The sequence below is a fragment of the Prionailurus bengalensis genome, chromosome B3, assembly GCF_016509475.1.
Source record: "Prionailurus bengalensis isolate Pbe53 chromosome B3, Fcat_Pben_1.1_paternal_pri, whole genome shotgun sequence".
Classification (NCBI taxonomy): Eukaryota; Metazoa; Chordata; class Mammalia; order Carnivora; family Felidae; genus Prionailurus; species Prionailurus bengalensis.
The window spans coordinates 143,244,983-143,268,773 of NC_057355.1; the positions used below are offsets into that span (position 1 = coordinate 143,244,983).

The 23,791-nt window shown below is 51.1% G+C and overlaps 2 protein-coding genes across 7 annotated transcripts in view; one reads left to right on the plus strand and one right to left on the minus strand.

Moving 5' to 3' along the window:
• Nucleotides 1–5,492, minus strand: part of WARS1 (tryptophanyl-tRNA synthetase 1) — a 31,637-nt gene extending 26,145 nt beyond the window's left edge. The window contains exon 1 of one of the 3 annotated variants that reach the window (XM_043557033.1): nt 5,403–5,492. The gene's annotated coding sequence lies outside the window, so the exon portion shown is untranslated. Of the gene's footprint in view, nt 1–4,369; nt 4,687–4,998; nt 5,113–5,402 lie in introns of those variants that run through there. The other 2 variants (XM_043557034.1, XM_043557035.1) reach the window with 2 other exon arrangements.
• A 50-nt stretch (nt 5,493–5,542) lies between these two features.
• The window catches only part of WDR25 (WD repeat domain 25), a 139,679-nt gene continuing 121,430 nt past the window's right edge, over nt 5,543–23,791 (plus strand). Inside the window, exons 1-3 of one of the 4 annotated variants that reach the window (XM_043557031.1) lie at nt 5,852–5,963; nt 6,487–6,638; nt 9,085–9,931. In XM_043557031.1, coding sequence (XP_043412966.1) covers nt 9,125–9,931 — 807 coding nt within the window. In that variant the 5' untranslated portion in view covers nt 5,852–5,963; nt 6,487–6,638; nt 9,085–9,124. Of the gene's footprint in view, nt 5,636–5,851; nt 5,964–6,486; nt 6,639–9,084; nt 9,932–23,791 lie in introns of those variants that run through there. The other 3 variants (XM_043557032.1, XM_043557029.1, XM_043557030.1) reach the window with 3 other exon arrangements.

Here is a 23,791-nt window from a genome sequence, read left to right on the forward strand (position 1 = left end):
GAACCCCAGCTCCATCTATGACTTGCAGCTGTACCTTGAGTGAGGACAGGACAATGACAATGGGCTGTGCCAGAGCAGCTAACTCCCGGCACCTCCGTACCTGCTACTTTTCTGAGCACCTTATACACATCCGCTTGCGGAAGCTTCACGGCAATCCTGTGAGACAGATCTGTTGTCTCCATTTTACGGATGAGCCAACCGAGGCACAGAGAGGTTATAAAACTTCCCCGAGATAACACGAGCAGTAGAGACGGGACATAAGCTCAAGCAGCTGCAGCTTACACCCTCCAAAGCTGTCCTACACGTTCCCTGACTGCAAGGAGTCTCAGCTTCTCGACCGTGAGGTGCGGCTGACGGTAACACTACCTGCAGGACTGGTGTGTGGATGGAGTGTGACAGTGTGGGTTAACAGACAGTCCAGGACAGCATTAGCCCCGTGGCAGAGGTTCAATAAATGACTATTTTGTGTCTGTTTATGTTTTTTTCTATTAACTCTCTGAACCAAACACACAAACTTGAGGGGTAAATTTTTTTTTTTTTTTTAAGTAAGCTTCACGCCCAGCATGGAGCCCAACGTAGGGCTTGAACTCACAACCCTGAGATCAAGACCCAAGCTGAGAGCAGGCCGAATGCTTAACCGGCTGAGCCACCCAGTAAACACTACTTGTGGGGTTCAAATTCACGACCCCACGATTAAGAGTTGCATGCTCTACCAACTGCGCCAGCCAGGTGCCTCAAGGGGTTATTTACTTATTTATTAATATTTATTTACTTGAGAGAGAGAGAGAGAGAGAGAGAGAGAGAGAGAGAGACGGAGCATAAGCAGGGGAGGGGCAGAGAGAGAGGGAGACGCAGAATCCGAAGCAGGCTCCAGGCTCTGAGCTGTCAGCACAGAATCCGATGTGGGGCTCGAATCCACGAACCTTGAGATCATGACCTCAGCCAAAGTTGGATGCTTGACCGACTGAGCCACCCAGGCGCCCCAGGGGTAATTTATTTTTTATCAATTTGTTAAATGTTTACTTAAGAAGTATATAAATTTTAACTAGGCCAATTTTTATATAAGTCAATGAAACTGTAATACTGAAACCAGGATGAGACAATAGTCAGTTTCTTTTCCCCCCTTGCTGAGAATCACCTCAATTCCCAGAAAAGGAAGTCGGGTGAAATGATTGTTTCAGATAACAAAGCCCCAGTTTAGGGAAGCCTATAAAAAAGATAAGAAATGCGGAAGAGCCTCTGAGGAGCGCCTGGGAGGACAAACACTGAGGCTCGTATCAGATAACAATCAAAGGGATGAAAACCACTTCTAGCCACAAATGGCCAAACATCACATCCCATGGCACAGTATATGCTCTGCATTAGCAGATGAGAGGCTGATGGCCCAGGGAAGTTAGAACCAGCCCCTGAGGTTCCACTGCCAGGGTAGCTAAGCCGGGACCTGATGCCAAAGCTCCTCTAAGCCGTGTGCTCTCTCAGAATTCCAGCCGCCCCCCCTGCCTGGAATGTGGTAACCTCCTCTTCATGCACACTTCCTGTTATCTTACTAACTCAGACCTCAGCTCTTTTCAGCAGCCCTTCCTGACTCCTGCGCCTCTGGGGCCAAGCTGATCCCTCTGTCGTCGGTGGTCCCCAAGCATTTTGTTAGTAACTCTATCAGGGCGCTCACACTGCATTTACTTATTCACGTCTTCTCCACTAGACAGTGAAAGCAGGCACCGGGCTTTCTCTTCCATGTGCTTCTAGTGCCTCATATGCAGCAGTTTATCAGCATTTATTGAATTCATCAGTCTCATCAGTCACCCAGTTCAGTCTTCACCGTAAGGTTTACATCCTTATGTTATCTTCACAAGTGCTTTTCCCCACTTTAAGGTAGATTTCCCCCATGTGGACTTTAAACAGCCTCATTTTTTTTTTTTTAAATATGCCACTTTGGCAAATTGATTATTAAAAAAAATTTTTTTTAACATTTATTTATTTCTGAGAGTCAGAGAGAGACAGAGCATGAGTGGGGGAGGGGCAGAGAGAGAGGGAGACACAGAATCAGAAGCAGGCTCCAGGCTCTGAGCTGTCAGCACAGAGCCCGATGCGGGACTCAAACTCACGAACCGTGAGATCACGACCTGAGCCGAAGTCAGACGCTTAACCGACTGAGCCACCCAGGTGCCCCTAAACAGCCTCATTTTTAGCATCCTATCATGGAGCTGAGCCTGCCAGGATTTGGGAAGGGCCAGGCTGATGGTATGGCACCTACTCTAGGTTTCACACTCCTAGTTTGGTTTCTTTCCTCACTACTAACATCCGCCTACCATCCTGGTCACTCTCTTTGGAATTCCCTTTGGTTTATCCCGGTCCTTCCAAACACATGGTGTCTGCCATAAAAGGAAACTGGTGACAGCAGTAAGGTTCTAAAGTCTGTGGGTAGGGCTGAAAGCAAGTACAGATCAGAATTACCCCTAAAAAATTCCTAAGGAAAGCACCAGGTAGGACCACGGGGTGAGGCCTGGACAGATAATCTCCCCACTACAATGGAGCAGATTACTGTAGAGAATCAGCTAGATGAATGGAGTCTGTGCTTAGGGTCCATAATGTAGGGAAAAATATGTCTTTCCATAGCAAAATTCCATTTGGGAGAAGCACACGGGAGCTAAATCTGATGAGACAACAGCAGATGAGGTCTCCCCGCTCTTGTGATGGGGAGGCAGACAGTGCATGGGAACCACCCACACGATAAACTGTGCGTGTGTGTATGATGCAACCTCAGTGATGAGACAACAGAACAAAACCTCTTCTGTTTCAGGCACCCACCCATCTACCACCGTCTCATGTGCACGCTGTCCTCTTCTCTCACATCTAGTTGACATGATCTAGAATGAAGTTTAACTTTGGAGGTTTTTACCCCAGAGTTCAGCATGCCTGAAATGACATGCACGCTAGCATATGCATGGTTTTCAGCAGAGCAATCAGGTTCCAGAGTATCCAGGTTACTTCTACAACGGGGTCTGAGATGCCAAAAGCGTACAGACAACTGTCTTGGTGTTTACTGCTTAAACTGCAAGGAGGGCTTTGAATCTTTGTATGTATAGATAGAGAGAGTGAGAGGTGGGTGGGGGAGAGAGGGGCAGAGGGAGAGAGAAAATCTTAAGCAGGCTCCAGGCTCATCACAGAGCCTGACTCGGGGCTCGATCCCACGACCCCGGGATTGTGACCTGAGCCGAAATCAAAAGTGAAACGCTCAATCAACTGAGACACCCAGGCAGCCTTGAATCTTTCTTAAGGAGAGTTGTTTTATCTGCTTAACAAATCCTATGATCTAAAGCAAAGAAACAAAGCTATAATCTGTCGAGTAATCTATCATCTCGTCCGAAAAAAGTATTGGGACTGGAAAGAGCAGAACTGCATACTCCATAGCAGACCACAGTGCACCTTTAAAGAAAAAGTCAAGAGCTCTTAAAAATTAATTCTCAATTCCTCTTTTTAGAGAACTTGAACCTTGTGCTCATTTTGACAGGTTCCGTTGTTCCGGAGGGGCATAACAGGCACCTGAGGAAACTGGCTGCTTTTGGGGTGAGGAACAGAAAGTGATAGAACTCTTTAACTGAAAAACAGGACTTGGGCCACAATGAAATCATCTCACAGAGGATCAGAATACTCTGCAATCCGGGGAAAGGGGGCACAAACACAGCCAATTCTAGAGCAGCCGGGAAGAGCAGACGACCCAGGAGTTTCTGGATGCCTGGAATACCACCAGGAGGTGGGTTACCATCCCTCGCATCCTGGCCCCGGAGTGTGGGTGACAACAGCTTTGTTGTTCCCAGAGGACAGGAAAGTGACCGGTGGAGCAAGGAGTTCTTTAACACTTGGAACCCTGGGACAGATTATGTCCACCTTTTCTTTGTTAAACGCAGGGAAGAGAGGAAATTTCCCCCTTCAAATAATAAAATGTACGTGATCTTCAAATCTCCCCTTCAAATAAAACGTACGTGACGCAAAGAAGACGTCAACATACAAGAAGCCGGCCGAAGACAAGTGGCGTGTCACAATGAGAATGCTGACGTTAGGGTACCGACGGTGTAAGGAGTCCTCGTCAGTGAGACACAGGACAGCCAACACAGAAGTGTGGCAAGTCAAGCTATAAATCCAAACAGGCAACTGCTCCCCCGAGATCTCCATCCCCTGGGGAAGCCGTGAACCACTGGAACTTGGGTCAACGGGATGAAATACGATGCACGCTCCATAAGCCCTGATTCTGGGAGAGACCACTCCTCACCTCCCCTGCCCCGCCCCAGCCCAGGTTTCCAGCACTTTGGTAAAAGGCTGGCAAAAAATACCAATAAGCTCCAAGCCTGGCAAAGATGGCAATACATACCCAGGTTGTGGGAGACACTGCAGAGGTGGCCACTGGTCACGCCGGGCAGTTGAGGAGCTGAGACTGCCCTGTACAGCCAGCGGTCTTCTTTAATAGTCTTCCCCTGTTTCTTTCAGTTTCCTTTTTAGTAAAAGGCTCTTCTCTGGGTTTTTTTTTTTTTTTTTTTTTTTTTTTTTTGTTCCTGTTTACCCCACTCTTCAGCTATTTGCACGTAGGGTTTTTTTTTGTTTTTTTTTTTTAAAGAAATCACTCAGTTTCTCGGAAACACTTGAGATTCTTGACCAACCTCTTTGAGGAGACTGTCCAATCAGGGGTGGGTGGGGTGGGTGGGGACCAATGAAACCCTCTTGAGAAACGAGTCGTTAGCCGGTCGTTGCATCAGCCACCCCATACATTCCCTAGACTGGCCTCCGTATAACCTCTCCACCCTCTTCCTCTTCCCCACCCAAGCATCAGTGTGAGTAAGTGGTATGTGTAGCCGCGGAGAGGCCGAACGGCGACTGTGCCTTCCCTGCAGGTGTTCACTGAGGCAGCGCAATGCAGTGGAAAGATCATGAGTTCTGGGGTCAGACGGGCCTGGGTTTCAATCCCAGCTCGGGCATCTCAACACCTTGGGCAAGTCACATTACCTCTCTGCTTCATCCTCGGTTTCCTCATCTGTGAAATGGGCATAAAGAAGCCTCCTAACTTTACCGTGGAGGGGACTAAGTACGATACCAGAGGCAAAGCCCCCGGCACGTGGCAGAGCCCCGTTAAAAGTGGGGGCTTCTCGCCATGGGGAAAGGGAAGAGGTAGGAGACGATGCAGGGTCGGTGCCGGCAGGAGTGGGCGACAGACGGGGACGCCGGCGCTGGGAGGAAGGGGGCGAGGGGCGCCGTGCCAGCCTCCGCGCCCCTCGTGGTGCCAGAACCCGGCGGGCAGCGAGCCGGGCTCTGAGGAGGATACTCCGGGCCCTCGCCTGCAGGCGGCTCCGGGAGGGCCAGGTCTTCCGGCACCGCCCCGGCCTCCCGCCCTCCCTCATCCCCTCACTTACCGGCCCAGCCGGGCCCTTCAGCACCGCCGGCTCAGCCACGGACGGCCTCCTGGGCGTCCTTGGAAACTCCTTCCGGCCGGAACCACTTCCGGCCAGGCTGCACCCTCATTGGCTGTTCGCGCGGGGGCAGGACGGAGGCCGCGGGTGATTGGTTGGAGGCCCCGGCACCAGCGGAACGCGACTGGGCTGCGGTGTGCCGGCGGGACTGCCTCCGGGAGGACCGAGCGCTTCCGGTGCGTGTGGTGAGCGGCGGGCCCGGGGGCGGGAGGGGGCTGGAACCCCGCGGCGGCGGCGGCGGTCGGAGAGCACCACACCCCTCAGCGCGGGCCTTTCTCCGTCCCTCGCCCGTCCTTCATCGCTGCTGCCTTCCGGATGCGCGGTGCTCTGGACCAGCCTCACCTCCAGCCCTTGACAGCTCGGCTAACTTCTATTCATCCTTCAAAACCCATCTCTGGTCGTATCTTCTTTGTTGCCTTCGTCGGTCTGTAGCCTCTGGCGCAGGATCCGTGTTCTGTGTTTAATCGCTGTACACACCAGACCCAACATAAGGCTTGGCACAGAGTAGGTAATCAGGATATGTTTGTTGAAGGAGAATATCCTATTTCTTTTACTTTTCTCTGTGCCGCCCTCCCACCAGGTTGCATTTCACAAATATTTCTAGATGCTGGGGATCAAACAGTGAACAAAACACAAGGAGTCTTGTCCTCGTGGAGCTGACGTGCTAGTGACTCTCAGGGCCACTCCCCCGTTTTGTAGCCTCGTTTCTCCAATGCTCTTACCTTTCTCCCTGTACCTCTTTGTCTTAGTTGAACGTCCCCACACCATGAAATATTTTCCCTTTTTTCCCCATTTGCCTTAGAAACAAAAAAGGCAGCACTTCCCCCCCCCCCCCCCAAAGTTTCTGTTGTTCCTGATGTTTCCCATTCTTTTCCACTTTGGCATGTTTTTCTTGAATCACCCTTGCCTCCTTCTCTGTTGCCCCATTTGATTAGTTTTGCTGTTTCATTCTCCAGTGCTTCTCACCACCTCTGTTCCCTCACCTCCTCCAGAGCATTAATCGCTCGGATGTCACCGTTTGTCTTAGGTCTGCCTCGGCCACCCTAGAGGAAACTGCAGCCCCAAGCTCACCGCCACCTGTACTGTCCTGTTTTACTTTTCTCCTTAGGATTTCGTACTACGTCACACCCTGTATTTCACCTGATTGTGGTCTGTCTCTCCCGCCGGCATGTGAGCATGGTGAGCACGGGGCATCCTTCACTGTGTCGCTTGCTACGGTGTGCTTGGGGTGGGGCTTGGTGAGTAGCCCATGCTCCGTCAATATCGAATAAATGAACGACGCGTCCACGAAGCAGGTAGTGTTGGGAGCCTTATCATCCACCCTTCTGCATTCATTCAGTCCTTGCTGCCTTGCCTTGTCAGGAAGTGGGCTAATGGGCCCCAGCCCCACTACTCTCTGATCTTTTGCCGTAGACCTCTTTTGAAATTCCAGCCATCGGCCTCTCTTTTCTTTAAGTTGACCGCTGCAGAAAACTAGGTGGGCGGGATTCCATCTCACGGCTGGGCACAGACACCCTGCTGACGGGAACCTGGCGGGTTCCCTGTGACAGGAAGGAATGGCATGCTGTGGTGTGTGGTGCTGTGCACAGGAGCCGAGACAGGTGAGAGGTCTCATCAGGATGGGCCTCAGGACCAGGCTAAGTATGTAGAGAACAGAAATGCCAAGTTGTTTGCAGAGCACAGTCCGTTAGTTTATAATTAGTCCTTTACATTAGTTCTGCTTGAGATACGCTGGCCAGTTACAGAAGTTTTATTTTACCTGCCTAGATTGGGCTGTAGGTGGGGGTGCGAGTTTTGGAGGAGGTAGACTACAGACATTTGTTGAGTGAAGACGTAACGTGTTAGGCAGTGGGACCCTTCAGGTGATGGGTACCCTTTGGTACCCACCGCCCAGGGAAAGAGCTGGTGGTAGGCTGTCTGGAGTGGCTTAACAGAGGACCCAGAGGGAATCTCTGGCGCTGACCTGACCCCATGTGTGGGTGTAGGTGTTCAGTGTGGTACAGTAAGGTAGGGCAGGGTGGGGCGTACTTGGAAGTTGGTGGGTTGCCAAGTTTTAGCTCTGCTCCACTGCGCCATCTGCTGTCCTGGATGTGCTGGGCATCCCTGTCTTCCTCCTGACTGTGCTTCGTCTTAAAAGCACTGAATGGGGCAGAGAAAGACAGATACCCTATGTTTTCACTCATATGTGGATCCTGAGAAACTTAACGGAAGACCATGGGGGAGGGGAAGGGGGGAAAAAGTTACAGAGAGGGAAGGAGGCAAACCATAAGAGACTCTTAAATACTGAGAACAAACTGAGGGTTGATGGGGTTGAGGGAGAGGGGAAAGTGGGTGATGGACATTGAGGAGGGCACCTGTTGGGATGAGCACTGGGTGTTGTATGGAAACCAAATTGGACAATAAGTTATATTTAATATATATAAAAAACATTGAATGGGACTCCAGACTGAAGTACTTCTTTCTAGAAACTAGGTGGCAGAAATTTATTGTGTATGATGGCTCAGAATTTCAGGAAGAATCTTTTAAAGAATTTTTAAAAAGTTTATTTGTTTATTTAGAGAGCGTGCACACTTAAGTCGGGGAGGGGCAGAGAGAGAGGGAGACGGAATCACAAGCAGGCTCTGCACTGTCAGCTCAGAGCCTGATGTGGGGCTCAGACTCACGAACTGCGAGATCATGACTGAGCTCAAGCGAGGTGCTTAACTGACTGAGCCACCCAGGTGTCCCAGGAAGGATCTTCTAGAAAGGGGAGATTCACTGCTGTGTCAGTGTGTGTTTGGAGTGAAATTGGGGGGCTCGGACCACACCTTCAAAACTGGGGGGGATTGGTTGCTTGAACACCCTAGTCTTGTGTTGTGGGTCTGTCTCCCCAGCTGGGTTGTTGTTGAGACAGGATACCTAGGCAGTGGGGGGCGAGGGTAAAGGAGGGACTGGAGCACAAGGGGTGGAAGAAGGTACGGGTGACATGCTTTTCCCACTTGGTGGGTTCTGGACCTCTTCCCATTTCAGTATTTTCAGACCTACCCTCAAAGGCCCAAATTGATCTTATGAAGGACATCTTAAAGTCCTGAATCTTTCTGTCCAGGCAGCCTATCTCCACTTAGTCGGGTCCTCTTTTATGTCTTTCAATGAAGTTTTAGTTTTCTTCCTATAGATCTTGCTAATTTTTTGCTACAGTTATTCCCAGATATTCCATAGTCTTCATTTGAAAAAAATACATATCTTCTAGTTATGCCTGGTATGTAGAAAAGCCCTCATTTAAAAAAATGTTTTTTGATTTATCTTTTTTAATGTTTATTTTGAGAGGTGGGGGCGTGAGCGGGGGAGGGGCAGAGAGAGAGAGGGAGACGCAGAATCCGAAGCAGGCTCCAGGCTGCAAGCTGTCAGCACAGAGCCCGATGTGGGGCTCGAACTCACGAACCGTGAGATCGTGACCTGAACCCCAGTCGGATACTTAACCGACTGAGCCCCCCTGGTGCCCCAAAAAAGCCCTCATTTTTTAATGTGTTTCTTCCTAGAGTTTTCCAATCATGGGTTTGCTAGGTGGCATGTTTTCTTTTAATTACGTGTGGTGGTAAATATTCTTCCATGCGTATTTTCTGACATTTGACTTTTTTGGTCTTAGGTGGTTTGTCCTCCAACGATAGCAAGAAACTGTGTCTTCCATGGCCTCATTGGTGGCTTATGATGACTCAGAGTCAGAGGCCGAGACTGAACCTGCGGAAAGTTTTAATGCTGCCGGCCAGGTGAAGGACACCTCTGATGTGGTCAAACCTCGTGGGCAGGATTTTGCATCAGAAGCCCCAGGTGTGACAGAAGGGGCAGCACTGCCCACAAAGCACGGTTCTCATGAAGACCCAGCTGGCCATCGTCTCCCCCTGGTTCGGCTCTGGAGAAGTGACCCAGGATCTTGCCCCAGCCAGAGGCTACGGTGGCCCAGAACAGAGCCTGAAGCCACCTTCCCCACAGACAAGCCTCCTCGACCTTCCCTGTGGACCAGCCACGTTCCAGCTGGCCATGTGCCCCTGGCAGCTGCCCGCTTTAAGCAGGTGAAACTCTCCTGGGGAACTTACGACTCCCCCGAGCCATCATCCTGTGCCCAAACCAAATCTGAAACCCCAGGTAAAAATGGCAACTCTCTTCAGAGGAAAAGGTGTGAGGACTGTGTCGTGCCCTACACCCCCAAAAGATTAAGACAGTCGCAGGCATTAAGCACAGAAACAGGCGAGAGTAAAGATACGGAGGCACAGGGTCCCTCTGTGGGGCGTGCCCCGGCCCCTCTCTGTGTGGCCCCCAGAGTGTCCGAGTTTATTGAGCCATACTTGGACAGTCCGTATCGAGAAACCACAATTCCCAGGAAAGTGCTTTTCCACCTGAGAAGCCACAGGGGCCCCGTCAACAGCATTCAGTGGTGTCCAGTCTTCGCCAAGAGTCATATGCTTCTCTCAGCTTCCATGGATAAAACCTTCAAGGTAAGACTTGAGTGATCCTCCTTCTTCAGGGGCTCTTGGGAGTAAGCTGCCGGGGTATTTTGTTCTTCACGACAGTGAGGTAGGGGTGCTGCACGTTTCTGTGGGGAAATTTGTATAACTCTCTCCGTCGTGTTTGAAAGTGTGTTCTCGGTGGCCCACCTTGGATTGCAGGTTCGTTTTGTCCGCTCTTCCCCGATGCCGCCTCGCCGAGGGCACCAGAGGGTACTAGTCCTTGTCCCTTGTGGGGACACTGAGGACACGCAGGCACGCTGGAGCCCTGGGTGGGTGAGGTCGCTGAGCGAGGGCGTCAGAGTTTCGGAAAGCAGGCCCAGGACGAGTCCCGGGCCCCTGTGAACCACGTTGAGTGTTGAGCCTCGCCAACTCCGTGCCAGGCGCCGTGCTGGTCCCTGGCCTTGTGGTAGAGGCCGTGGACGAGGGGAGAGGCTCTCCCAGCCCTCGGCTCTGGAGTGTAAGGACCAAACTCTCAGTGGGATGCGAGTGCTTTGTGAACCCGCCGGGAGGGACAGCAGCCCGGTCTTGGGGGGCTCGGTGAAGGCTTCCAGAAGGAGGGGCAGGTTCATGTGGTGAAGGGGGTGAGATGCGGCAGAAGGATGTCTTTGGCTGTAAGCATGGAAGTCTTGAGGGGCCTGGTGGGGGTGAGGGTCCTGAGGTTAGGGAAGCGGGCAGGGGCCGGACCAGGGGATGGTTGCAGATGCCGTGGAGGACCTCCGGGTTCCACAGAAACTCTTTTTCCTCGTTGTTACCTATTGTATTGTATTGTATTGTATTGTATTGTATTGTATTGTATTTATTTTAATGTGTATTTATTCTTGAGAGAGAGAGACAGAGCATGAGCGGGGGAGGGGCAGAGAGAGAGGGGGAGACACAGAATCCGAAGCAGACTCCAGGCTCCAAGCTGTCAGCACAGAGCTTGACACGGGGCTCGAACTCGGGAACCACGAGATCATGACCTGAGCTGAAGTCGGACACTCAGCCGACTGAGCCCCCGGGTGACCCTCGTTGTTACTTATCTTAAAAGCTCCTGACGTCACGTAGACTTCCAGCGAGCAGACCCCACGTACTCAGGTACGTCGTGCGGCGGGTGCGTCGCACCTCTGACCTGTCTCCAGCCCCTCCCCCTCGCTCTCAGCAGCACCTATGCAATAGGTGCCACGTAAGTGCGAGCTGAACGAATGCTTCCTGGAAAGAAAATGGCTTTGGAGTTGAGGGAACATGGCTTCAGATCCAGTCTTGCTACAGAGCACCTGGTCGGCTGGTCGGCTGGCCCCACTTCCGGTCTGGTGTCTCCTCTGTAAAGGGCACAGTCATACCTGTGTCATGTGACCAGGTGAGCGAAACACTTACAAAACCCTGTCGCAGAGCTAGGTACCCCTCCAGGTGCTCGGTGAGTGTCAGCTTCCCCCCTCTATTTTCTTACTGTTCTGGAACCATCCTGCCCAGGACATTGTGCTTGCAAATTACGTTTTGAGCTTTTCTCCTAGGAGGCGTTTTCTGAAATGAAGAAAGGAAACCCAAGGGCAGTGAGGCTTTGAAATAAGCTAAATCGATGGGTATCGTTGTCATTTTTGAGTGACCAGTTTGGGTCATGAGCCCACTTATCTGTGTTCTCTTCTGGCTGGGCTAACAGTCGTTCGGGGACAGTGCCGCGCTCTGCCTTCGGTCTGAAGCCCAGGGACTTTACACTCGGGTCTTTGGTGCTTTTCCTGTGGGGGTGGGGGCTCAGGAGGCTTCCGGTGTCCCCACTGTGCCCTGTAACAGGCTTGGTTCAATCCCATGCTGCTGGGGCTTCTCAGCGCTCCTTCCTGAGAGGCTGCGCCCACGGGGGGCCAAGTGCAGACTTGTCCCTTTCGTCCGAAGCACATCTGGGGGGTTTCTGGCGGGCTCGTGTGGGCCCGTGTGGTGCCAGGCCGTGTCTGGCTGGAGTCACAGTGGTCTGGGCTCAGGGTCAGCTTTGTGACCTTGGGCAACACACTTAACCTCTGAGTCTGTTTCCCCCCCCCCCCGATCACACGAGTCTATGAGACCTGCACTTCTGAGATGGGACACGTGCCCAGGCACATGTGTCTGCAGCCCCCTGTCTAATGCCAGGCGCATGGGGCAGTTTGTGGAGGGAGTGTGGCTACGGGTGGGCCACCTGAGGGGCACGGGCAGCCCCCTTCTAGGACCTTGGGGGGAGGGGGCGGTCTGGCAGATGTTTGGCAGCACGGGCTGGAGGAGGAGGCGGCTCATCAGGAGGTTGCTGTGGGCAGAGACGGGTGGAGGGATTTAGGGCAGCAGGTCCAGAGGATACCTGCCACCTGCCCGCCCACCCGAGGGGTCGTGTCTGCTGATGGGAGGGGCGGGCTTGGAGTCCTGTGGGGACCGGTCTGTATGTGGCATCAGCGAGGCGCCCCGTGGGCCCCGCTTGGATCATTTTTGCCCAAGTTGAGGTTTTCTAAGCGGAGGCATCCCCACTCTAGTTTTTAAACGGAGCGCGTCTGAGTGAAACCATTGATTTGGGCTGTTTTGTTTGTTCCGTCGTGTAGTGAGTGTTTGTGGACTAGATGAGTATGCCAGGTTCTGTGCACTGGGGATGTTCTGTCCCGTTCCCCGTCCCCCCCCCCCCCCCCCCCCGCCCCCCGTGGGGGACGCCGCGTCAGCCAACCAGCTGTGACACGTCGTGACCAGAAGGGGGCGCAGTTGGCCCAGCTTGGGAAGCTGCTCAGGCGCCCCGGGGCCGAGGGACTGCGGTAGAAAAGCCTTGCTTGGGGTGATTCGCTGAGACCTGGGTCCCGGCCGTTTGCTGTGGAACTGCCCTTGGCGGGGCCAGTGCGGTTGCCGTCATGGCTGCTGGAGTCGGTGTCTCTTCTTCCCCTCTTCTTCGTGTGGGTCTTGAAAAAGCAGGGCTTTTAAAAGCCGTACATGCAAATGGGCAGGCCAGGATCCTCTCTGCTTTAAGACGTTTGACAGTGTTCAGTGACAGAGTTATTTGGCAAACTGGTTTTGAGCAACTTGTTAGCGTGACGAATGTGTGGCAGGGGCTGGAGGAGCCGGCACGGGAAAACCGACTGGGGACCAGGTGCAGGCAGGGCTGGAACCCGAGAGGGGAGTCGTCTGTCGCGTGGAGCTGGTGTGCAGCCCCAGGCAGGATGGCGTTCTCCCCACCCCTAGTGTCGGGGCTGCGTGGCGCGGTCGACCTCGGGGGCCCACGGGGTGGAGGGGGTGTGGATGCCGAGTGTCGAGTGGGAACGGGGCTGTGGGCGCAGGGGGGAGTCCTGGCTTCTTACGGCCCGGTCCCGGGTGGAGAGCGGAGGGGAGGTGCAGTGGGGAAAGGGTTAGAAGAGGTGCTGTGACAGGGTACGCCCCGGCTCTGTGCTCCCTTCCTACGGTGCCTTTCGTCTTTCGGTTCATGTCTGCCAGAGTGCCTTCTTGAGCCCCCCTGCATCAGGAAGGAGGGAAGAGCTTGGGGGCCGGGGTCACAGCACTTCGGTTTGAATCCTTCTGCCTCTGACTGGCTCCGTGATCTTGGGCAAGTTACTTTTCCGAACCTCAGCCAACGTAATGCAAAGTGGAGACAACATAATTCTGTGTGCCTCGCTGGCTTTTTGTGAAGAAAAGATGAACTCTGGACGTGAGCTCTGTGGGGCGGCGCCTGGCACATCAGAGTAGGCACTTGCCGCGTGCTGCCGAGTTTGCTCCCCCCCGGGAGTCTTGTCCCTTCCTTACCACGTCGTGGCGTCTCTTTCTGCCTGCGTAGCCATGAACCAGACCTGCTACACCTCGTAGATTTTAAGCTTCTTGAACGTGGGAACCGTGCCAGACCCATTTATATATTATCTTTAGCACCTGGCACAAAGTTTTGTACATGTTAAGTGATCAGTGAAGACTGAAAACATTTTTCTTGGATTTTATTTCCAGCCTTTGGGGAAGGATTTTCTCTGAAGTGCATAGATTTTATTCGCCACTAGGGGGCACAGTAAGACTTAATATCAGCTCACTCAAGCTTCTAGAATGTGAAAGAATCCTTGATTCAAGGTAACATTTACTGAAATATGACTTCTTTTCTGATCAAGAGAAAACAACACAATCCATCTGATTAATCTAAAGAGCGTGGAGTGCCACAGTTCCTTCGTCTCCTTAAAATGTAGCTTTGGAATTCATAAATTTCAATTGGGTACATTACAGTGGAAAGATACTTATTTTAATATGTTCTAAATGTTCTGTGAGCTGTAAAATATGCTTATATTGGTTTTGAAAAATTTACAGCTGGAGAAATTAAGTAAAATAAAACAATGACTCATAACTCCGCACTGATGCTCTGTTTTCTTTCCTGATGATCCCTTCCTGCCCTTGTATGTAGCACGCATCTGTTTCTCACAGTTGTAATCCCAGCACGGATACCCTTTTATACACTCTTTTCATTTCCCTGTGTCCTCATTTGGCTCGACACGTTTGAATACCCACCGCACGTAAAGGTAGAATTGAGACTTTGAAGCCCTTGGAAGAAGTACAGACATGGCCTGCTGCAGCCGAACACAGGCAGCCCCCACTGTCGGCCCCGCACGCGGAGCCCTCTGCTAGGCACCGGATGAATTCTCAAAGGCCCATGACATGTTTCCTGCTTCTAGGGACCACCGTCCATGCATCGAAATCCTGGAGTTCTGAAGCACAGAAGGATTTTAAGTAAAATGTATGAATTAGGTGTTTGTTTGTTTTACAAAATGGTTTGCTTTAGGAATTCTTTCGATAACAGGCTTCCCTATGATACTTAAACCTTTCCATTTCGGATCACAAATGTAATGAAAGCTTATTGTGAAAAACTTTGAAGGTGCAGAGAACACGAGGAGCGAAGGCAAACACAGCAACCGTGGCTGATCCTAACCCCGAGCTGGCGCCTCATTGGCACCGGGGGCCTCTCCTGGTCTGGACCCCCACGTTCCCGTGGGTTTACAGAGCTGGGCTCACTGCACACTATGTGCCGGTTTGATTCTGCCCCCGCCCACCACCATCCTTTGTGCTGTTTGTAAGGGGCATTGTCCTGCCTTATTCAAAACTTTCCCCAAACGTATTTTCAGGACTGTCTCCGATCCCAGACTTGGCTTTGTCATATCTGCGTTGTTTCCCATCATGACTCGCTTTAGTTTTTGAAATGGTCAATGCTGCCGTGAACACGGCTATACACAGGTGTCGTCTTTTCTGCTGCCTTAATGTAGTTAAGATGGGCTTTGATTTATACCCAGGCTTGTGCTAATTAATAAGGGCTTTGCGTGTGGTGAGCGGAGCCTGAATAGATGGGCAAACCTCGGGCACTGTTGTTACAAGAGACTCCTGGGTTCCTGTTCCCTATCTGGTGCTTGGTAGCTGGGTGACTTTGGGAAAAATCACCTTGCCTCTCTGATTCCCCCATTTTCTCACTGGTAAATGGGTACAATGGCTGCTGGTTAGGGTTGTTGGTATGTAGAAGAGATGAGGAGATACAGCTCGGTGCCTAGCATATGGGAGGGGCTGAAGAAACAGTTTCCTGACTCCCCTGGTCCTTTATTGATCAATTAGGGAAAAAAGAAAAAGAAAAAAGAAAAAAGAAAAAAGATGAGTCACTCAGAATCCTCCAACTTATTGTAACTCTTGCGTTTGTGAATCTTTTAATGGTCTGTCTATAGATACATGTTTTTCCAAGCGTTTCAATGTCAGTACTCCTGAGACAGATACTTTTAAAACTCAAAAAGTTTTTGGGTTTGTTTGTACCAAGCTGTTTACCTCCTCCCTTTTCTTTAAAAAAATTTTTTTTAAAAAATGTTTTATTTATTTTTGAGTCAGAGAGACACAGAGCATGAGCGGGGGAGGGGCAGAGAGTAGAGGGAGACGCAGAATCTGAAGCAAGCTCCAGGCTCCCAGCTGTCAGCACAGAGGCCGACGTGGGGCTCGAACCCGTGAACCGTGACATCGTGACCTGAGCCGAAGTCAGATGTTTAACCGACTAAACCACCCAGGCGCCCTGTACCTACTCCCTTTTCTTGAACTGCACATTTGGAAAGCATATACTGGAGGGCTGGCTCCGTGTCTCTGAACTGATCACGTTTGAAATGTGATCGAGGAAAGTGAATCGGGCAGCAGTCTGCCCGCTCTCAGAGCGTGTTGTGTCTGGGTGTCCAGCAGCACTGGGAGGAGTGGTTTCACACCTGAAGAGGCCCAGGAGTGAGTCTGGGGGCAAGGAGGAGGCACCCACCGAGGTCGGCACCAGGCTCAGATGGGTCTCAGGCCCCTTCCCATATGCGTGTGAAGGAAAGGATTTTGTTCTGGAGGCTGAAGGCTCAGATTGGGGTCTCACTGTGCTGCTCGCCAGCTCTGTGGCCTCTGGCAGTGAGTGCCATTGAGGGGCTGGAGAGAGCTCACCATCCCTGAGTTCTCGTCATCTGCTAGGAATGGTTCCTGACTCTCCAGCTCCTCTTCGCACAGGCCTATGAAGCAAGGGCTGGTCTTACTCCCACTTTCCAGACGAGGAAGCTGAGGCCCAGAGAGGTTAAGGGATTTGTCCGTGGTCACACAGCTGGCAAAGTGTAGAAACAACATGGGAAGCTGTCAGAGCAAATACACTCTGAGTCTTTTGCCTCTGAGAATAAAGGATGGGAAGGCATAGCCCCTTGTCCATGTGGTGCCCAGGCTCTGTCCCAGCTTGAAAGTCTTGTGGTTCTGTTAAGGGACATAAGGAGAAGAGATGATTTCCACAGTGGTTTGGATTTGCATTTTTATGTATTACAGGATCCCGTTGATTTATCATTGTTAGCGGATCTGATTATATTACGGTATCTTAGATGTGCTTTGTAGAAAGTAATACATCTCAGACTCAAAGACAAGGAATTTATGGATTCAAGTGCCAGAGTGAAGGTTTATTTCAGTTTTGAAAGAATTATTCTTGATGGATTTTACAAAATGAGGTGGAGAAATGATTTGATGTGCAGAGTGAGGAGTCGTGGGGCATTATGCAGATGATTGGCAATTTATTCCAAGCACGAGGCAAATCTATTGGAAATGAGAGCCGCACAGCTGGGGAGGAGGGTTGGGCTGTGGTGGTGGGTGTTTGGTATTTGGGGAGTGAATGATTAACAGTGCACTGAGGGTAATTAGGCGAAGGCGAGGAGAGAATGGGTGGTGCGTGTGCGTGCGCGTGTGTATGTGTGCAGAGCTCATCTGGGTCCGTCTTCGTTTGACAGGGGCCCAGAGAGGGGAACACACTGGTCCCGAGGGCACACAGTGAGGTCAGGTGGTCATGTGGACTTGGAGCCTCGTGTAGGAAGTGTTCCGATGCTTCTCTCTCTGGACACCGTTTGCTCCTCTCCCTTCCCACCTTTTGTGTATTTTCGGTCCGGGGAAAGTTCATGATCATCTCAGTCGTCCCAGGGGTGGGAGTGAGGGCCTCAGGCTGGCCGACAGCGGGGCTGCCGAGCCTCTGGGAATAGCTGTGAGATCCTGAGCTGGAACCTTCTCTTCGTGGGAAGTGAAGGTTGTTGTTTTTTTTTTTTTTTTTTTTTTTTGACACTCCTCTCCCCCATATGAAAGCTGCAACGTTTCCGAGGCCAACACATGAGACATTTCCCACTTTCCGTTTGCTTGCCAGAAGGGCCTTGCAAGCTTTCTCCTTGCAGAAAAAAACCCTGGGTTGCAGGAGGAATAAGCAAAGGAGACTGTGGCAGAACCCAAACTGTGTCGTCTGCTCTTTGAAAACTTCATTCCGTTGAACTTTAACAGTTCACTGTACCCGGGGCAGGGCCTTGTGCCTGCCGGATGCTGACAGGGAGAAAACAGTGCCGTGTGAAGGTGCAGACTCTGTCCTCAGGGAACCAGCCTCATCCAGTCTCATCCGGTGTCATTAAGGGAAGAATAGAGCAATTTGGGAAAATGCTTTTAATGTAATTGAAAAATGCAGATTGCAAAATTGGCCCGGTTAGGAATTGAGACAGTCTAGTAAATTATTTCTTGCTGCTTTTAAAACCTGGACACAGAAGACTCTTAAAGGCACCCATCTAGTGCCCAGTGATGGCTTTGTCCTCTTGATTGAAAAAAAAAAAAAGTTATTTTAGATTGAACTTAGTTTTATCATAAAAGTAGTCAAGTTTTGGGAAAAAATCCAAAAAAAGTAGAAATGAAAAATGTAATTGTAGGTCCTCCACTCAAGCATAACAACTGTGAATGTTTTGTAAGCAGCTTTTCCTTTCAGTGTTTTTTTCCCATGAGCATCGGCTGGTTTTAATTATACTGTAGGTACTTTGTTTTTGTAAGCAGCATTTAAAAATTACGTGACGGTTATTCCCCCCCTGCAAACTGCTAGTATTTTTACCCCTTAAAAGGAGAGGTGGGTAAGTCAGTCCGGCCTCCCAGCCTTTCCTCTCAGCTTCTGCTGTCTCTGCTCAGGCATCTCTTCCAGACGGAGACCCCCGAATGGGGGCGGTGGGGTGCAGGGGCGAGGGCACCGGGGTATGGTCAGAAGTACATGTGAGGGATGCCAGTGAAGCCTGCCTTCACACTGCCTCCCTCCGGCAGGCTTCCTCAGGTTTCTCGACGGGACAAGATCAAAGAGAACACGCCTCAAGTCCCTCCCCACGTGCTGTGACCCAGGCTGAAAAGCAGGAGGACCAGATGGCCGTAGGCACCTGGCAACAAAGTGGCCCTAGCCGGGGCTCCTGGTGCTGCTTTCAGGCCCGTCTTCCCTCACTCGGGGTGAGGCATCAGGGACCCCCCCCCCCCCACCATGGAACTTGGGCCACAGGGAGACGGCAGTACCCCTGGGCTGCCTGTCAAGGGCTTCAACCTGGGGACTCTGATTATTTGGGTGGTCTGGGTGTCCCTGGATGTATAGAGCTTCTACTGGCTTTCTTTTCTTTCTAGTTTTTGATCTCTCTGCCTTTTTCTGTTTTGTTTTTCTGGGAAATTTCCTCCACCTTCTCTTTCAATCCTTTTTTTTTTTTCCTTTTTGTATTTCTGCTGTCATATACTTAAACTGTTTTTTTACTGAAGTATAACTTATATTCAGGAAAGTGTTCTATTCTGATCTATCATATTTTTACATTCCAAGAGCTGTTTCTCGTTTTCTGAATGTTCCTTTTTTTAAAGAAGATGTCATTTTTTTTTTTTTATTGCATATTTACAAGGTCTTTTCTTAGCTCTTGGAGTTCTTTGAAAGTTTTGCTGTGTTTTCGAAAATGTTTCTGCCCCTTGTCACCTCCTTTTCTCTTTTGTTTTGGTGTCTGTGTTTCATGTGCGGGACATTCTGCCGCTCATTCCTGTTCAGGAAGGAGGCCCGGAAACACTGATCTGACCAGAGGCTCGGTGTGTGTGCGTGTGTGTGTGCACGCACACGCACACGCACACGCACACGCACACTCACGTGGATGGGGCCTGTCCACAGGGAGGTTGCTGCAGGGTGATGAGCCGGCCGGTGCTTAGGACAGGACCCCCACGTGGGAACCCCTCTAGGTGTTTTGAGTAGCCTGGTCAGTATCCCAGACGTGACTCTTCACGCCCCGGCTACCCCCGTTCCAGCACCTGAGCGGGAAGAGGGCTGGGGTCTCTGTGCGTGCTGTGCGGACGTCCTGCTGTCTGTGGTGGCTTCCGGCTGCCTTTTTCCACTCCTGTCTCACGCACACCTTTTCCTCTGAGTGCACGGATCTACTTTGTTCTTTTTAGTGGCTACATGGCCTTCCGTTTGTGACACACGCCATCATTTATGTGTAAATGTGACCGTGTCTTCTTCCCTTGACAGCGGTAGAATTATTAACTTTTTTAAACGTTCACTAATCGGGCGGTGTCTTGTGTGAGAACCAAATGAATCCATTTACGTGCAGCTCCTTCAGAAGCGAGCCGGCACCTAGTTAATGCTAAATAAGTGTCTGTGGCCCTGGGTCTTGTCCATCAATCTCCTGCAGTCGTAGTATTTCTCTTATCTGTCAGTTTACCTAGAACAGTATTGCCCTGTCATCATATCCATACCCCCTACGGTGTGTTGTTTGATTTTGAGTTTTGGTGTTTCGTTATTATTATTATCATTATTTACAGAGAAGACCTGACTTTTTTTTGTGGTCAAGTCCACGGACCTTTCCCTTTGTAATTGTCCTGTGGCTTTAGAGCGTGGCATGTCTTTCCCCATCATCTCGAGATCTGATAAATAGTCACCTATATTTGACCTTCATCTGGCAGTGATTAGCTTGAGCCAGTTTCAATTCTCGTCATCTCTTCCAGGCTTTCTGTGGGTCCGGGGCAGGCAGTGCCCGCCGTGATGAATGTGTGCTCAGTGCCAGGGATCGATTGGTGTATTAAGAAGCAGCCCTGCTTTGTGACGCTCCCCCACACTGATGCTGGCTACTAATGATTTAAAACGACCTTCTACCCATCCAGCTTATTCCGCAGGGCACGGGTGCACCACGGCCGCCCCAACCTTTCCTCAAAAATGAAATGTTGTTTTTGACCATGAAAGAAATACATGTACGCTATGGAAAAAACAGGAAGGTATAAAGGAAAAAATTGTCCATTATCTCTGCACCCAGAGGCAACGACTGTGGACTTTTGGTGTATTTCCATCCAGTCTTTGAAAATAAAAGGCAACGTGGTTGAGTTCCAACTATCCGTGTAATTTTAAACCCTTCTTTCCCCCCACGTACTGCAGCAGCCGGGTTTTAATGCCGTGACTCATTGCGGTGGTTTCCAGTGTGGTCTGTGAGCCCCTCGGGGGTCTTCGGGGTCCTTTCATGGGGACCAGGGGGGTGAAAATTGTTTTCATAATAGCACCTAGAAGTTGTTTGCCGTTTCCACTCTCGCCCTCTCATGAGCGTACATGGAGTTTTCCAGAGGCTACGGGACGTGTGCTGTTACAATAGATTAAATACGGAAGCGGCTCTGCGAGCCCAGCTGTGTTGTATTAAGCCAGCCATTAAGGAGATTGCAGAAACGCCAAGAGTGCCTTCTCACTGAATTTTGTTTTTTGTCTCGGAAAATATAATTATCTTTCATAAAACATGTTATTTATGTTGACATGTAATGGGCTTCCTAGCGTCACGTTTACATAAGTTAATATTTTTAAGTGTTCTCAGTTTTGATTTCAAATATGCTAAATACAGATGGAAAATAACCCTCATAAACAGCAGCTTTTTGGAGTCCCCGCTAACTTTAGAGAGTGTAAAACGGTCCAAGCAGACGCCTTGAATAGCACGGTTTTATCTGCGTCTGTAATTTCATTTTAGGTGGCTGTACGTATTGCTAATAACGGTGTCACGCCGCGGCTCTGGGGGATGTGCGTCACTGCCTCCTCCTGCTTGGTTAGATTTACAAACGGTGTGACCAAGACGTGATCCAGGAGGCCCCTAGCCTCCCTTGCCTCCCTGCGCCTTCCCTCTGCCCTCCCTTCTCCCCTCCGTGAAGGTGATTTGATAGCATTCCAAAACGGCGGCAGCGAGTCTCCCAATTCCAACATACACCTCAATTGTGATTATCCTTTTAACACGCTCCCACCAATTTCTGGTCCGTACGGCCTTGTGTTTTTTTCACAGAGCGCGCACACACTTTTGCAGCCTGCTTCTCCCACGTCACATTCTCTCCCAGCCTCTCCCGCCGCGGCGCCACCAGCCGCCTCTGTGTCTTTTCAGGGCCGTCAATTTGTGCTGGTTCCATGATGCTCTATCGAGTTGATTAACTGTAATTTACTTAGCCGTCCTTGGACACTTAGGTGGTTTCTAATTTTTGCTATTATAGATAATGGTGAAGTGGTTATCTTCATGCATGAAATCCTTTTCTGTTGGATTATTTCTTTCGGATTCATTCCCAGAAGTAGGACTGCTGGGTCAAAGGCTCGTACGTTTTCATGGGTCCAGATACGTCTCCCGTCAGATTGCTTTCCAAAAGGATTATGCCAATTTGCACTGCCACTGCAAAGCCTGCGTAATAACCAACTATTCTGCTTAACTATCATGCCTAGAATTTTCCCTTGGAGCCCCGAAGGGGCAAAGGCCCTTCTCTAAGTGAATGTGATCTATAATTATTTAGACTAACACCAAAATTGCTTTCAGAACATTTTTAACCTGCTGAGTTTAGAATTCTAATTCGCATACAAGCCAGCATTAACAGTATCACAAGGAGCAATTTCTCTCCCTGCTCACAGTGTGTTTACACAGCCCGACAACTGTGGGGAAAACTGAAGAGCTTTTATAAACACAAGTGGTCTCTTTCTGAACTAGTTGAAGTGTTATTTTGAAAGGTACAGAAACACAAATTAAAACACATTTTCATTGTAACCTTTGGTTGGAAAAGTTGTTTGTTTTCGTCCTGGTCTCTTTCCACGTTCTTTGCTCTCATTCAAGTGTGTTTGAAATGTCCTGGCTCCTTGGAGTCTTGCCATGATGCCGTCAGCCTGGTGACAGGGACAGGCGGGGGAGCACGGTGGCTGTCCTCAGGTGCCGGCGGGGCTGCGGTAGGAAGAGGAATAGGTTGTACTCTGGTTCGCTCCTAGCGCAAAAGCAGGACTAGTGGTGGAAACTGCGGGGGAAGAGGTTGGCGTCGTGTGAGGAAGAACTTTCCAGAACTCAGGACTGGTCCCCCTGGGGAGCGGATTCCTTGGGAAGGGGTGAGGATGGAAGGGTTCGGCGCAGGTGGGAGCCCACGTTGCCTGTGGGCCGGGAAGTAGATGCAAGCAGGGGTCAGGGACTCTAAGGGTCCTCCTGGGATGACGTGCGTCCTGGCGGCTGTTTGCTGCCCCGGACAGAGCCCCAAGCCCGGCCCGGAATTCGGGGGCTGGAGCCTGACCCGGTGCCACGCTCGGTGCGCCGTGGGCACTCGGATGAGGTAGGCACGTCGCCTCCCTGAGCTCTCTGGGCTTTCCACGTTCTCATCTGTGAAATAATTACCTCACAGGGCTGAAGGGATCAGACGAGGTTAGACGTGTGAAGCCACCGTGTAGACTATAAAAGCCCTTACAGATGGAAGGTGTTATCAAGAACTTCAAGCCAGGGTTTATTCTATAATTGCCTCCTAGGCCAAGTTCTTAAGCACGGGAGGCTTGCAATGCAGTGTGCCTCCGGTAACCTTGATTTGTTGAACAAGTGATACGGTGCACGCCCTGGACGTCAGCAGGCCCGTCAAGGAACTTGGGCTCTTCGAGATGTGGCTTCCTGTTTTGCGGCTCCGCAGTGTGATGTTGGCTCCTGGTGGCTGGGACGGTAGACTTGGACTGCTGTGTGGCCAGCGAATCCCTCGGGCCTTGTGTTAGGCTGTGTGTGTGTGTGTGTGTGTGTGTGTGTGTGTGTGAGCGAGCGGTGAGGGCCCCAGAGATCAGGTGCCACAGAGTGTGTGAGAGAGATGGCCCTTGGAGTCTGTGCCAAGAGACTTGGTGTCTCTGCTTCTGTCTTCATTTGGTCGTCCGTTGGTCCAGTCATTGACGAAATGCTGGGCTGTGTACAGGCTCTGGGCTCAGAGGGCACCGGCCATACCCTTGCTGGCAAGAAAGCTAACGGGGGCCAGGCGTGGAAACAGACCAGGGCGTAAAAATGTGACAGGCCCTCCAGGGGCCATCTGTGATGGGTCTGGGCACGCAGTGGGGAGTAGGGTGGGTCTGTTGGGGTCAGGGCACAAGGGGAAGGGGAAGGTTGAGCTGGGTCTCGAAAGGTGAGGAGTTGAGTAGCCAGCTGGGTGGGGAGGCTAGCCCTGTGCTGCATGACGTCCGTGCTGCAGGGAGGGTCCCGTGCCGGCAGGTCTGGGCAGTGTTGGTGTCCACTGAAGGGAGCCAGGCTGGTCCTGTTGTGGGCTGTAGGCCTGCACGGTCGGGGGCCACACCAGGGCTTTGTGCCTCATTTACTCACAGCGGGGGCACAGGACAGTCCC